Raw genomic sequence first — 15,186 nt, 5'->3', positions numbered from 1 at the left:
AGTGTCTGAAGATAAAAAAAATAGTGATTATTTTTATTATTTTAACCAAAAACACATAACGTCTTATAACAATTGAAAATGCCAACATTTATTGCCATGTTATTTTCTGAAAGAGTCATCGAGTTCTAATTTGTTATCATGAAAGCCCTTTGTTACATACAGGGCTTGGACATGGGCACTCCTTTTAATGTAATCAACATTCCACGGTATGCCGATGTTACTATAAATATAGCACTGAGAGGCTAACTTCTTCTTGCGCCGTACTACAAACTTTCCAACATACTCAACTTCCCTTCCAGAACGTGAGGTCTGAATGAGTCAGTTGTATTGTAAAATAAAACATTTGTTAATGTACTTCGCATGGCCTATTGTTTCCGCAACAGATAGGCAAACAAAGCATAACAGTGCATGGTAAAACTGGCACCATATTGCATTTCTTCCAAAGGCGTTAAATCGGCGTAAATACTAGTAATATATATCCTGACAATTTTATTTGCATGCGCCAGAATCGGTTTGTTGAAATGCTAGCAGATCTCAAAGTATTTACAAGTGGAGCATTACTACCGTATCAGACTTGGGCACCACAAATCGCACGATATTGAAAGTTGAAACTCTGAAGTAAATGTGTTCTTAATATCAGATAAAACTGAAGTCCTATTATAAGTGTGTACATATTTGATCAACAAAAGGTATAGCTATACCACGGACGTGTCCACAGCAGATTTCCTTTGCACCAACAATAAGTGGTGGAGTTGGCGTTTAGAAGGCGTGAACTTGAAACTCGGAATAATCAGGAAGAATAGTTAATACTTCAGACACAAGAACAGTTTATGGTCGCGTGATTTCAGATTACTAGGACAATAATGACTCCGAAAAACAAGCATTGCCCAGGACACCTTGCTCGTACGGGAGCCGATATATGCCCATTAAGAATCGCTTATTTCTAAGTGTGCTTACAGTGCAGTCAAGAGAAATAGTCCTGTATTAAAATCATTATTAAATTTGAAAGAACCGATAAAACGAAAAAGAGAGAACATTTGCATTGTGTTCTTTTTGCCTTCCTCGCGGCGATTTGATCGATGTTGTTGAGACATTGTTTAAAAGACCAAGTAACTAATTTCTTTGAGGCAAACGACAGAGTAGCTATTATATTGTCTGTATTCATTTTTGTAAGGTTGAATTGTCATATCAAATGATAAAGGCTCATATGTAATTCCTATAAACTGCCCATTCTTATTTTTATTCCTTTTTCATTTTGCTTATGGTAGAAGACGTTGTTATTCAGGCACCAATTTCTCGAAACTTCTTATGCCTCTTATAACACGATTAAGCTAAGCTCACTATGTTTATATTTCAATAATTTGCGTAATATTTACTTCTTTAAGAGTTTTTTTTATTCAGAAAGGAATTATCATTATGATAATCACAATAAACCATTTTTCGTTAATCAAAGTCCAGTTCAATTATGCACTTTGCTTTATTAAAATAAGCTACTTAGGCATGTAAAGCTTAAGAAGTTTCGAGAAATTAGGGCTGATCTTTAATACATTTAAATATAATATAGCAGCGCATAATTAAATAGAACGGCGAATACGTTGACAATGTGCATCAGCCTTTTGTTTAATTGATCGTTTATTCAGGGACAGCGCGAACGCAGTCCCCACACCAATAAATTACGTACCCGAGTAACCAACATTTGTGGCTATCGCAGGCGTCAGCCCAACCGAAGTGCAATGGGAGGGCCTCTTCCTGGGGGAACCGCCTTTTTTTTTTCTTTTTCAACCGCCTTCATGATCACGGTATCCCCTGTACCAGGTAAGTATGCTTATACATAGTTTGGTCTAGAGTATATACTAGGTCGCTATAACCAATGATTTGTAAGCTTTAGCCGATATTTGGAGCAATAATTTATATGTGTTCCTGTTTGCATGTTTTATTCAACAATAAGCATTTCTGAATTTGATTTATATTATTTATCATGGTTTTCACTATTACGGTTTTAACATAAATTAATGACTCATTAAACAGTTCTGCTTCAATTTAACAAAATATTAAAAAATATCAAGCTTCGGTGTGTCTATTTATAGCACGTGGCTCTGTTCTTTAGTGTTTGTAAACAGCTGTACACATAACTCGTGCACATCATCTTAAGACATTTTGTAGTTCTCTCCCTTATGTAAAGAAACCACACTCTGTTTACTGGTAGTGTAATGCCTCTACGACCGTACATGACAATATCACAGTCAATCATTAATACAAACATGTATGTGGCATAAATTTGAAGTCCATTTAAACAACATCTCCTTTAATCCATATCTTTAGGAGAACAACTTATATATCATCATTAATATAATCATATATACAATGGCCAAAGGTGATCAATTATTCGTCACATGTATAGCTTGGACACTTAAATATGGCCTTTCAGTCCTTTCATATTTTTAAAAAAAGTAATAATATGACATTAAGCAAATGACTAAAGGGCCATATTCTAGTGCCCAAGCTATGTGACGATCACCTTTGATGATGCCTGTAAATTGTCCAGATTAATGTGCATATTTGGTTGCTCGGAACTCAAAATGAGGACTGTTGTTTTTGCTTAAAATGCTGCGTTAAGAATATAATATATATATTTTTTATTCAGTATCGAGATTTTATAATGTAACTGAAATTAGGTCTGATGTTGTGCTTATTGTACTACTAGTAAAACTGCATGATAGTCAAGTCATTATATGTTCATATATTCGTATATTACGTTATAATGTCCACTGACATTCGTTTATATTTCGTTCCATTCAATAATTACAGATTCAGTATATGTGTTTTTTTATTACATTTTTATTGTTGATACGTCTACATATCAATACATGTAACTTATTAACAAATACAGTTATGGAGGAATCAAAACAAATAATTTTTAAATCTACGCCAGAAATAACGGCAAAATAAGAACTATTTCAGAAGAGTGAAATCCACAACAAAATGGTTGATACTGATGATAACATTGACGTTGATCATTGATGTTGATCATTTACCTGATACTAATGATCATGTTGAATGCTTACTATACCGAAGAAGGGATTTTAATAACATAATATTTCATTCATGAGTCTTACAAATAATAAAAATCCACTTTTGATATCGAATTAGAAGTTTTAGTATGAAAATGATGATAAATTTGTTGCTCCCACTTGCAGATGTTTTGACATTGTGTTTGATTTTGGTATTTGCTTTAATGTTTGTAGCCAATACATTATTTTCTCAATTTATAAGAATAAGGGAGATACTATTGACCCAAATAACTACAGAGGAATCACATTATAAGTTGCTTTGGTAAACGTTTTTCAATGTTCTTCATACATGACTAAACAAATATAAACTTTAGAATATCATGATCTGCTTTGTGAGAAACAAGCACTCTAGTACCATAGATCAAATATTTTGCATTTAATTCACTTGTTGACCTTTATCTTGGTAAATATTGATAAGTGATATTTTTGTGCATTTTTGGACTATAAGAAAGCATTCGACTAGGTTAACCGTGTTCTCATTGGCAAAACTTATAATCGCATAATACTCATGCCAAATGTATAAAATTACTGTATTTTTATATCATATAAAGTCAAGTCAAATCATGTGTTTAAAGCTCAAACACCTTATTTTTTAAACGTAAACCAAATGTAATATATGGCTCTGTTGACATATCTAACTGCATCCTCATTGTATGGTAAACTTTTATTCCAATCGTTTATGTATGGCGATATAGAAATAGAGGAATACTGCTGGCAAATTGCTGACCATCTAGGTAAAGAAGGAAATTCTAACTAGTTAAATGAACGTAGTATGAAGTGTTATGTTATGTTTCATTTTGTTCTATTCGTTTGTTAAATATTAATTTGATACTGATATTTTATTAGTTGATACTTTTTATATTGTATAAGAACGTTTAGTTGCAAGCCACAAGCACTACACTCAGTCTCGATCACTATATAGTCTTAAAGAATGTTCTCAAGAACTCTGGTCCTGTTCGTTGGTCATATATACTAGCTGTTCCGTTAAAGTGACACTCTTATTCAAAATCAATACATAAACATGTATAACAAACATAAATTTTGACTGTATTTAATATCTTAATACACACAAATATTAAATGACTGGTGAATGCTAAAATACATGCAGTGATCAAAAATCATCTCATGAGGTAGAAATACCGTGTTTTCTGCACTTTTCTTTTAAATTCAACACGGTATTCTTTGTCAGAACCATTGTTTCGATAGTAATACACCCTTTTCGCATTTTTTTTTATTAATTTTGGTAACTTATTTTTGAGTAAGAGTGCATCTTAAACCAATTTTAGCACATTTCATAACATATAACTGTAATAACCATGGGGAATCCTTAACTACGTTAGAGAGCCAGACAAATTCCATTCTTTTGTAATCATCATGTTTATTATCACAATATTTATTAAGGGATTATAACATCGATTCCGATGCAGGGTCTATATTGGCATTAGTGCCATGATATGGTCGTATACATGTTAAGTGTGACGTACATTCTTATATTTGTAATAGTATTTTGGTTACATTACATGTGATATCTGAGATTATCTGATATGTTGAGATATGAATAAAACTAAATACTTAACGGGAAAGGGGGGAGGGGGCTGCACCCTTGCCCCCCCCCCACCCGCACTGCACCCGCTCGCCTGAAAATGTCCAAGTTGTGTGTAATATCGGAGGACAAAAACCGGAATGTAGCATTTTAGACTTATTTCCCAGGTATTGGCCATAAATTATAGGTTGTACTTGTATCATGTTTGTTTTTATTGTTGTTGTTTTGTTTTGGGGAAAGGGGTGGGGGTGGGGGGGGGTCAGTGGCGTCCGAACACATAAACTACTGAGGTAGCCCCAGCGACCAGTTTTAATTTAGTGACAGAGAACATATTCAACCATGTTTAAACAATAAGACAAATATTTGCAGAACATTAACAAATATATGAACACCAAACATTTATAAATATAGGAAAACCACAACTAATAACAAATTTCATATTTCTATGAAACGATTAAAGAGTAATACTGGTTGATAAAATATAGACATATTAAAACAAGCAACATTATCCCTTTTAATTGTGTCTGAAAAGAATACTCTTCATTTGACAAACATTCTCCAGAATGACAACTGCACATGTGCCGAACTTAGAACTCAGTTTCAAGTTCGATTTCTTTCCATTGATTATCAACATGAGGTCAATCAGATATAACGTTGTAATATATTTATCAAACGGTGAATGTGTGCCGGGTCAAGAAAATTATAAATAAAAATAAACGACACCACATGGTGTATCCCATTTTATTTGCCTACCGGTTTTGCTTCATACTCTTCAGGGTCCTGAATTGAATTATCCTTGCCTTAACACTTTTTAGCCCTTACTGTAGCATGCTGCCATTCAAGTAACACAGAAGAGGCAATATTAGAGCAAGTTTTATAAATACTAATAGAAGAGGATCGTATTGCATTTTGTAATAAAAAACTATCCAGCTAATATTCATGTTTCTATTAACTAAATATAATTGTTGAAATAATGTATTTGTTTTGCAGTTTATTTTTTGTTACAGCAAGAACATATATAATGTGAGAATGCATAAGTTTTATAAAGTGAGAATTATGCTGTAACCATGAAGTACATCAGGTTCAAAGGAGAATATTAGATATAAACTGCAAAAATAATTCATTATATGCTCCTGAGAAAATATGCCAAAATTAAATATGAAGTCGTATGTACAATAACTCATCGTGAAAAGGACACGACGTATATGTCTTTAGAAGCCGAAGCTTTCCCCACTGTATTTTGTTTTGATTGTTTGTTATGATTCATTTTCTAATTATATAAATAGCTCTTTAGGAAATGTTTTAAAACAAAAATGGTTATTATATGAAATATATAGGAAAATATATAACATTTTATCACCATTTCTGGATTATACGTGATCTATGGTTCGAACTGTTTCATACAAAAAATGAGTACTGTAGTGAAATAAAATTAGAATTTTATATCAAGGAAAATGCCGGAATTTTTAACATTACAGATGTGTGTAGAAATATCCCTTTAGATACAAAATAAAAACAAATACATACAAATATTGGTTAAACAGATATCTCGAAATGTGGTGCAGCTATTAAGTTCGATGCCGAAATTGAATATTTTACTTTTTAGTTGAAGTAAAATGCATGGCTAGAAATGGAAATACAATAAAAGGCTTTCCTTATTGGATTTTCAAACTTGGCATTCAATAATTTGCAAAATCGTAGTCGTCTGCTTTTTGTGATTGAGACTTCTTGTCAGCGTCTTTCTTATCAGATGATTCCTTCCGTTCTGATCTTTGTTTCTTCTCTTTTTTCTTGTCTTTATCCCGCCGTTCACCGTTGTCGTATTTTCTTTCCTTATCTCGGTTTTCGCTTCTCCTTTCACGCCGTTTTTCATCACTTCTGTCCCCTTTACGTTCTTCGCCGTTCCTTTCTTTCTTTTGTTCACTTTTATCACTTCTACGATCGTCTTTTCTATCACTTTTATCTTTTCTGTCACTTTTTTCACTTTTATCTTTTCTGTCACTTCTTTCACTTTTATCTTTTCTGTCACTTTTGTCACTTCTTTCCTCCTTTCTATCACCCTTACTTTCGCTTTTCCTTTCACTCATAGGCTCATCTTTCTTATCTATTTTACTATCAGAATGCTCGTCTCTTTTGTCTTTGTCTTCTCGTCTCGGTTCACCTCCCATGTCATCATAGTTACCTACGCGCGACTCTGCTCGTTTTCGCCTCGCCTCCTCCAATCGTTCTTTCAGCTTCTGGTCCTGTTCTTGCTTCTTCACAGCCAACCTATAAGATCGTATTACAATAAAATATCACCAATGGTAGTCTTTTGACTTGTGTTTAAATTTGGTAAAATGGACAAAATGTATTAAAATATTAAAATTAAAATATCACAGAAAACATCTTTCGCTTACATCTAAGTCAGGGAGGTAATATCATTTTATACCATTTTTCAGTACATGTATTTGACAACTTTATATAAAGACTTTTAAACAATTGGATATCTTCTCTTACTGCATGTTTGCATTCATTATATATGCACATTGAATAACTCGATGCAGAAATGCTATGCATCTTAAACTACAACGCAGGAAAAGTGTATTACTGTATAGTCAGACGTTGTCGCCTTTGTGGAAACAAAACAGCTTTAGCCCTAGAAAAAAAGTGAATATTTAAAGCATCCGGTACATTTTATCCATGGCGACGGCTTTCTCCAGCAGTTCCAGCGCCTTTTCCTCTGTCGTCTGTTTCTGTTGGCGCCTCTTTTCCCGCCTTTCCCGCACGAGCTCCAGCTGACGTATGCGTTCTGCCTCGTTCTGGCGGTTAGCAGACGACAAATTCTTCATCACCTCATCTTTCTCCTAAAATGATTTCCAAAAAGTTAAGTACACTCTTGAGAATATGTACTAGGCAAATGCAAATAAATCAAACAAACCATTAGTTTATAGCAAATAAACGTGCACTTGTAGTGCTTGTTGGGCGCACTAATGCTAAGATTGACAGTCGCGTATACAAATGATTCTTGAAATGATCCAAGTAAGCTTGTGACCTTTCGTGATCCAAACCCCAAAGAACAAGAAAAGTATGTCTGTTTTATTTGTATAATTTGTTTAAGCCAACATCTCACGGACCTCTTCCACTGTTCGTAACGCAGCGGGTGATGGTAGACTTCTGGTTGTCATGGTGCTGACAGGTCGCTTTTTGTCTCCAGGGTCCGTGCTATGGCTTCGCCTGTAGTCATCCGCTAGCTGGGGCCGCCGTTTCCCACGCTTCGTAATGTAAGCGCTCACGGCTCGGCTGTTTTCCTGCTCATTGACGAAGGAGATCTGAGACTCGGTCCGGTTCTTCATGTAGTTGTCCACACACTCTTTGCCGTAGTCTGCTCGACGCTCCTCTGGAAAACAAGACAAAGGTTGGCGATCAATTGTATAATACTCAGATAAGTCAACCGCAGGTTATCTTTGGGCTAGTATGAAGATATAAATTAATTGATTGATTAATTTCATTTTTAAAGTAATATGGACAGATTAATAAATCTATTGGCCAACGTTAACCAAACCAAAGACTGAACCAGACAAATGGATCTTGCATATTGAAATACTCATGTATTTTACGGTCTACTCATCGGCGCGCATTGACCTTACCCCAGCACCCCCCCCCCCCCGTTCGGTGTTAGAGAGAAAGATGCATGGAATTCTTTCGACCGGATGGTGTGTATGCCCGTAGCGTATAGTTTAAGACCAGTGAATGACTTTTGTCTCAATGACAAAAGACACATAGGAAAACAGATGAGGCCAGTTGATCAGCCTCGATGTGCTCGTGCGATTAGCTGCACCTCTAAACTCTTATCAGCTTTTATCGCCAAAGATGAGGAGATTGGAGCTTAACAAGGAACTTACCGAGCATGCGAGACTCTGCCCTGAGGTTGGCGGACTCGTCCTCGAATGACATGAAGTCTCCTCGGAGCTCCATCCGGCTCTCCTCTATCAGATCTATCGTGTCCTCGGTCTCCTGCTCGTACAGGTCCAGCAGGCTCTCGATAAACGCCTTCTACACAGGGGAGACACAAGGGAGATACATTGACATAGGATTTCAAACACTGATACACACGTGCATGTATGCGTTTATATGGTAAATAGGTTCATAATCGCGCATTTTTATATCTTGTTAAAAATAATATATATATGACCTAATATTTTCAATACCGATATATACATTTCATGTATTATACGTTTATGTGGGAAATAGATGAACAATAACGTATGTATTTTAACTATCTTGTACATATTGCACACATAAATACTTCCGGATAAACATTTAAACATTTTATTAACATACAAAATACTGATCTCTTTTGAAAAAGTTAAAAGTCATTATATACATTTATATACATTTATCAATATGTTTTCCACTTTGTTATAACATCAAAATCAAGTTTGTGGTATTATCTAATGTTTTCAGATTTTAAGCATTTAGTGAAAATGGTTTAAAATGCCACTCATTTTTAATTGCATTATCGATGTGTCAAAATACAGTATCAATGTGGGGATATCACTGAATTCACATGTCCGCCTTTTAGAATGTTCACACTGGCAAATATTCAATTTTCTGTTTATAGCGCCATATCATCTTTTATTGAAACATGAATAAAACCATTGAATGAGTAATTATTGTTTTAATTATTTAAATGTATTCATTTCACCCAGATGTAGCAGAGTGCACATTACACACGGAACGTAGAAATGAAGATGAATATGTGATCTATCATATTTTGAATGTTACCAGTTACAAACTTGTTTGATAAGGCCAAAAAATTCTTGTTTGTTTCGGGTAACCTTCCCAAAATTTCTAGGTAGGGTAGGTAGGGATTTTTTTTTTCAAAATCGGTCGTAAGTTCAGAGTGTTTTCTTGCACATGGCAGTCTTTCCTACATTACTGTCATTGCCTGACTTTGTTTTATCATATAAACAATAATTCTGATTAAAATCTGCATTCATCCGCCCTTCGTAACTCTCTATTCGCTAACGAATATTTTTTTTGCTCTGAAACGGAAAAAAATAGTTAGGGTCGGCGCATTTTTATAGGTAGGGTCGTGTTACCCGAAACAGACATATTTTTTTTAGGCCTAATATAGCATTTTAAAAACTGCCCCGCAATCTGTTTTTGGCGACAAGGATCAATATGGAATAGTTTGATGTATTAGAATTCTATGACAGTGTGTTAATGGAACGAACTGTATTATTTCATAGTTCTAATATTATCAGTAGATGAATAATTTTAGTGTTGTTGTTGTTGTTATTAGTTATACTATCATGTTAATTTCATCATCATTCCAGTTAAATGCTTAAACGTATGAATATGAATCTATTTAATACCATCAGTATTACAATTTGGATGAAAATCAATGTGAACATAATTATATATAATTAAATCAATTTATAAGACATAATACAAATACAGAATGGGGAACATGTTTAAGAATACTGATCCCCTGAGCTTTTGTCATTTGTGTTTAAACTTTATTGGCCTTACCACCTTCGTTACTGATTTGTTTCCTACATTTTTACATACTGTGATTTACATTTAAAACATTCACGTGACATGACCCATGATTGGAAATAAACAAAACATCTTACCATCTAATCTTATCTCATGAAAAGACAAAACAAACCAAAATCAAAGAATTTTCTTTTAATTTATGAAAATCGGAAAGACTGGGTGAGTGCTGCCAATAATCACACATTCTTTGACCGTTGTATATTTTTGCGAGATTTTAATTTTGATTTCTGATAAGTCATACATATATTGGTACATGTCGTAGACACACAAAACATCTTCATGAAGCGAAATATATGGGTAATGCAACGTTTAAGTCTCAATTAATATTCAATTTAAACATTTTCCTAATGGAAATGAAGCATTTTGGTAATGCCTATTTATGGTTGTATATCAAACAGTTTGTATATGTAAATGTGAAAAACATTTGCAATCGTTGAAATAAAATGATAGTTTTAATTATGTGATTTCTACATGCAAATCATCGTCCGATACCCCTGATATTCCTCTGCGCGATGCTTCATTGTGTATGGATTGTAACGGGAGAAAGTAACGTGGTTGCTGTAGATGCATGAACGAGTTGAGGACTCATAGACTATGAAGCGGACAGTGTGCGTATGAAATGCCATGTATACCCCTTTCAAGAATTATTGTGAAACGATCAGGTTCTATAAATATTTTTTTTTAAATTCAATCTGACTGCTCCTATGATTTAATGACCAAACATCACAATGTCAACTGCCCTTCAAGGCTCAGCAGTACGCTGCCATCAATACATAACATTAACAATACCAATTGATTAAAATATTGACCTGGAATCGATTTCGGATTGCTTTCTCGACTTTGTTATTGGCAAAGCAACAATGTCACAGTAATGATTTTTTTCCTTCGGGAAATGTGTGTGAATTCATTACCAGATTTTAAATTTGTCACGCAATAAAATGAACAGATATTACACGAGTTGACACATATCGGACATGGTGACTCTTGTACCATCCCCCGATAAAAATTCAATAACGGGTTGATCAATGCATCTACGGTAACGCCTAAGTATTTAAGCATTATACTTTGCAAAGCACAGTATACACCAGTTTTGTACAACCAAGAAAAGCTTAGAGCATCTTGAAGACCTCATGAAAATATAATAAAAAGTATCTTGTGCCCGTTTATTGCTATATTAAACACTTTTGAATTACTTTTGAGTTAAATTACCACTGATTATTAAGTTGGAAGCAGAACTCGGTGATAAACATGATGTCACCAGAAGATAAGGTTCTATCAAATCGAAAAGAAAGTCAAACACGAAACACATTGTTGTTGTTGTTGGTTGTTGTTGTTGTGGTTGTAGTTTGGTGGTGTTTTCCAGGGAAAGTAAGAAAAAAAAGAATCTGTAATATCTTTCTGTAAATTTGTAATGTTTTCTAAAATGTTTAACTTTTATGCTTATTTTTGGTTTAACTGTGAGTACGCGAAAACACTTTCTTTAAACGGTCAAAATCATAATAAAAACCATATTGTTTGAACATTTCTTGAATGTTATTTATAAATGACCTCAAATGAACATAAAATGCTGTTGTTGAAATAATATCGATGTGACCACATTTCACATTAGACCTTTGGTGGGGACATTTCTGAAGCAGTCCAACAAAAGAAATAAATAGGCTTTACTGTAGATCAATGACCGTCAAAGAAGTCAGGATTGTCTACTAAAACAGACGCTTATTATTGTAAAGTAGAACCAGCGCCTAGATATGCCATACAAATATGGCCGTGCACAAGTCCCATTTAGAGTAAGTCGTAAACAAACAATACAGGATATGATATCTGGAATTGTGTTGACACGTACTGGGTATTTGCGAAATGGTTTTAACAAAGAAGAGGTTTCCTAAGCGTCGTTTGCACCTGTATTGTACAAGCAAGAAGAGCATAGAGCATATTGCACCCCCCCCCCCCCCCCCCCCCCCCCGACACACTTTTCAAATCGTCGGAGTTTAGTTTTATTTCAATAAAGGAGAAAAAAGGTAATAATATACGCCTAAAATACACCATTTCGGAATAGAAATTGATTTTTTTTCTTGAGGGCCTAATATGCACCATTTCGGACAAGAAATTTTGGGTTCTAAGGGAGGCGCTCAATTCAAAAGATTACGCCCATAAGTAACGCCCCTCTTACGTGGAATCCAGGAGCTGCTCCTGTATTAAACACCTTATAGAATGTAATGACTGTGGTAAACGGTGTCTATAGTGTCCTTTTATTGTTAAAATACAGCTAGCTGAGTTAATTGGATTACCACTGTTTAACAAGATGAACGTATAAAATATTGAGTATCTTGAGTTTAATCTTATATCAAAAGCTATGTTTGAAATAAATCAAAACCGAAATAAATCTCGCATGCGATAGTTAGCTGAATAGACAGCACATTACTATTATTTTGTTGTACAGTTTCGACCATATGGGTTTCTTTGGTTCCCGGCCAAACCCCTCGCATTCAACTGTACATCAAACCCGGCAAACGGCTAAGAATTGTATAACCATTTTATATTAGGATCGGAGTTTATACTTTTAAGAACATGTACAAATTAAAATCAAGCCTAATATTTTAAAAGTACTTATTAAACTAGCACGTACTGTCCAACAAATTCATATTATGCCATTTAGTGGTCTCTGTTTGGCCCAGCTAGCATATGTACCGACTGTTAGGTGCCATTTAGTGGTCTCTGTTTGACCCAGCTAGCATATGTACCGACTGTTAGGTGTTATTTTGTGGTCTCTGTCTGGCCCAGCTAGCATATGTACCGACTGTTAGGTGTTATTTTGTGGTCTCTGTCTGGCCCAGCTAGCATATGTACCGACTGATAGGGGCTTTTTTGTGGTCCCTGTCTGGCCCAGCCCAGCTACCATATGTACTGACTGTTAGGTGCTATTTTGTGGTCTCTGTTTGGCCAAGACTACCATATGTACCGACTGTTAGGTGCTATTTTGTGGTCTCTGTTTGGCCAAGACTACCATATGTACCGACTGTTAGGTGCTATTTTGTGGTCTCTGTTTGGCCAAGACTACCATATGTACCAACTGTTAGGTGTTATTTTGTGGTCTCTGTTTGGCCCAGCTAGCATATGTACCGACTGTTAGGTGTTATTTTGTGGTCTCTGTTTGGCCCAGCTAGCATATGTACCAACTGTTAGGTGTTATTTTGTGGTCTCTGTTTGGCCCAGCTAGCATTTGTTCCGACTGTTAGGTGTAATTTTGTGGTCTCTGTTTGGCCTAGCTAGCATATGTACCGATTGTTGAAGCTATTTTGTGGTCCCTGTTTGGCCCAGCTAGCATATATACCGACTGTTTGGTGTTATTTTGTGGTCTCTGCTTTGCTCAGCTAGCATTTGTTCCGACTGTTATTTTATTATCTCCGTTTGGCCTAGCTGGCATATGTACCGACTGTTGGGTGCTATTTTGTGGTCTCTGTTTGACCAAGCTAGCATATGTACCGACTGTTAGGTGTTATTTTGTGATCTTTGTTTGACCTAGCTAGCATTTTCATGTATCAACTTTTAGGTGTTATTTTAGGGTCCGGCTAGCATATGTACCGACTGTTAGGTGTTATTTTGTGATCTGTGTTTGTCCCTTCTCGATTTTACATGCTGAAACTTTTAAAACAAAATAAAAATCGAAGATGTTACGTCAAACCCTCATTGTATATACTGAATAGAGTGCGTTAGCTTTTCGCACAGTGCATTTTGAAGGGTAAGAAAGACACATTTTGCCGAGGTAGTTCATCGAAAGGATACAGAATTATGTATTCATAAATATTTCCTTCCCACACTTTTGTAATAGTGTAGAATATTTACTGTTTATTCCTGCCCAAAACAAAATACATCCGGGTGATGCCAGGTTTTGCGTTATATGATATGAATTACTGACGGAAGCAAACTTACCCACGCAACCAGACATGGGGCAAATATACCTCTTAGAGTCAACGTTACCGTATACATATTTGCTCTTCTTTATCAGAGTAAATCTCGTCATATGAATATGTTTTCCTAGCTTTATGAAATATACCAACCTTAACAGGCGCGGAGAGCCCGCGAATCTTCGTCCGCACCATCTCGTTTTTCAGCAACGTCTCCATACTGTCCGTCCTCAGTCCGTCCGCTCGGTCCTTAAATCACAAACTATGTCCGCTTATATTATTTTAATATCTTCCCAGAAAATTACAAAGTTTATCGCACCAGTTTTCAGTCATTTGCTTCATAAGCTTCTAGACGATAACTCATGGATCAATCATGGAAGACAGCGTGACGGGTGGAATTCAATAAATATGAGAATCACCAGCCTCTATGAGTGAAATCAGTAAATCCTTTGACACCGTTTTTGTTAAAAAGTACGTCAATCTGTATAACTGTGATCTGTTGTAACATTAATGGTATCAGCATAAAGGCTGCTTAAGGTAGCCGGAACAGAAGTTTAAAAACAAATAAGTTTCCTCGAAGTGTCACGACAGCTATAACATTCAGTCTAACAGCAAACAGTAGCACACCTAGGCACTCGTGGTTGTAATGGCGAGTTGTCAATACTTTCACCCGGCGTTTACTGAGGAGGCAGGCAGTGTTTGCTTTGCTGATTGATTCTGGGCCGAACGCCGTCAATATTTCCTATCACATAACAAAAGCGTCCTGTGCACTGTCATTGTACAACTTCAAAATTCCAATAAAAGCTATTCACTGAAAGATTTGACACACTCTATATTACCATATGTCAATGGTAACGCGTATATAGAGCTCTTTAAGTGTGAAATTAATCTTTTTTTGCTGTCAACATGGTCGATAACATTATCATTATCATCATCATTAACACCACCATCACCTTAACCGACTTCCTAATCGTAGCCCTCGACCTCACCACTAAACCACCACCACCACCACCACCACCACCACCACCATCGTAATCATCATCACCATCATCATCATCATCATCATCATCATCATCATCATCATCATCATCATCATCACCATCATCATCATAACCATCATCATCAT

The 15,186-nt window shown here is 35.5% G+C and overlaps 1 protein-coding gene and 1 pseudogene across 1 annotated transcript; both read right to left on the bottom strand.

The window, feature by feature from the left end:
• Positions 1 to 1,637: 1,637 nt before the first annotated feature.
• Positions 1,638 to 1,823, bottom strand: LOC128215619 (U1 spliceosomal RNA; annotated as a pseudogene).
• Positions 1,824 to 5,009: 3,186 nt separating this feature from the next.
• LOC128214733 (zinc finger CCCH domain-containing protein 13-like) lies at positions 5,010 to 14,706 on the bottom strand. The gene is made up of 5 exons (XM_052921358.1): positions 14,214 to 14,706; positions 8,496 to 8,646; positions 7,728 to 7,990; positions 7,285 to 7,457; positions 5,010 to 6,882 (listed from the first exon to the last, which is right to left on the bottom strand). Exons 1-5 carry the CDS (start codon positions 14,277 to 14,279, stop codon positions 6,294 to 6,296), a joined length of 1,242 nt encoding a protein of 413 aa, XP_052777318.1. The 5' UTR covers positions 14,280 to 14,706; the 3' UTR covers positions 5,010 to 6,293.
• Positions 14,707 to 15,186: the final 480 nt, after the last annotated feature.

The sequence above is a fragment of the Mya arenaria genome, chromosome 13 (genome assembly GCF_026914265.1).
Source record: "Mya arenaria isolate MELC-2E11 chromosome 13, ASM2691426v1".
Taxonomy (NCBI): Eukaryota; Metazoa; Mollusca; class Bivalvia; order Myida; family Myidae; genus Mya; species Mya arenaria.
This window is presented reverse-complemented; position numbering and strand designations above follow the sequence as displayed.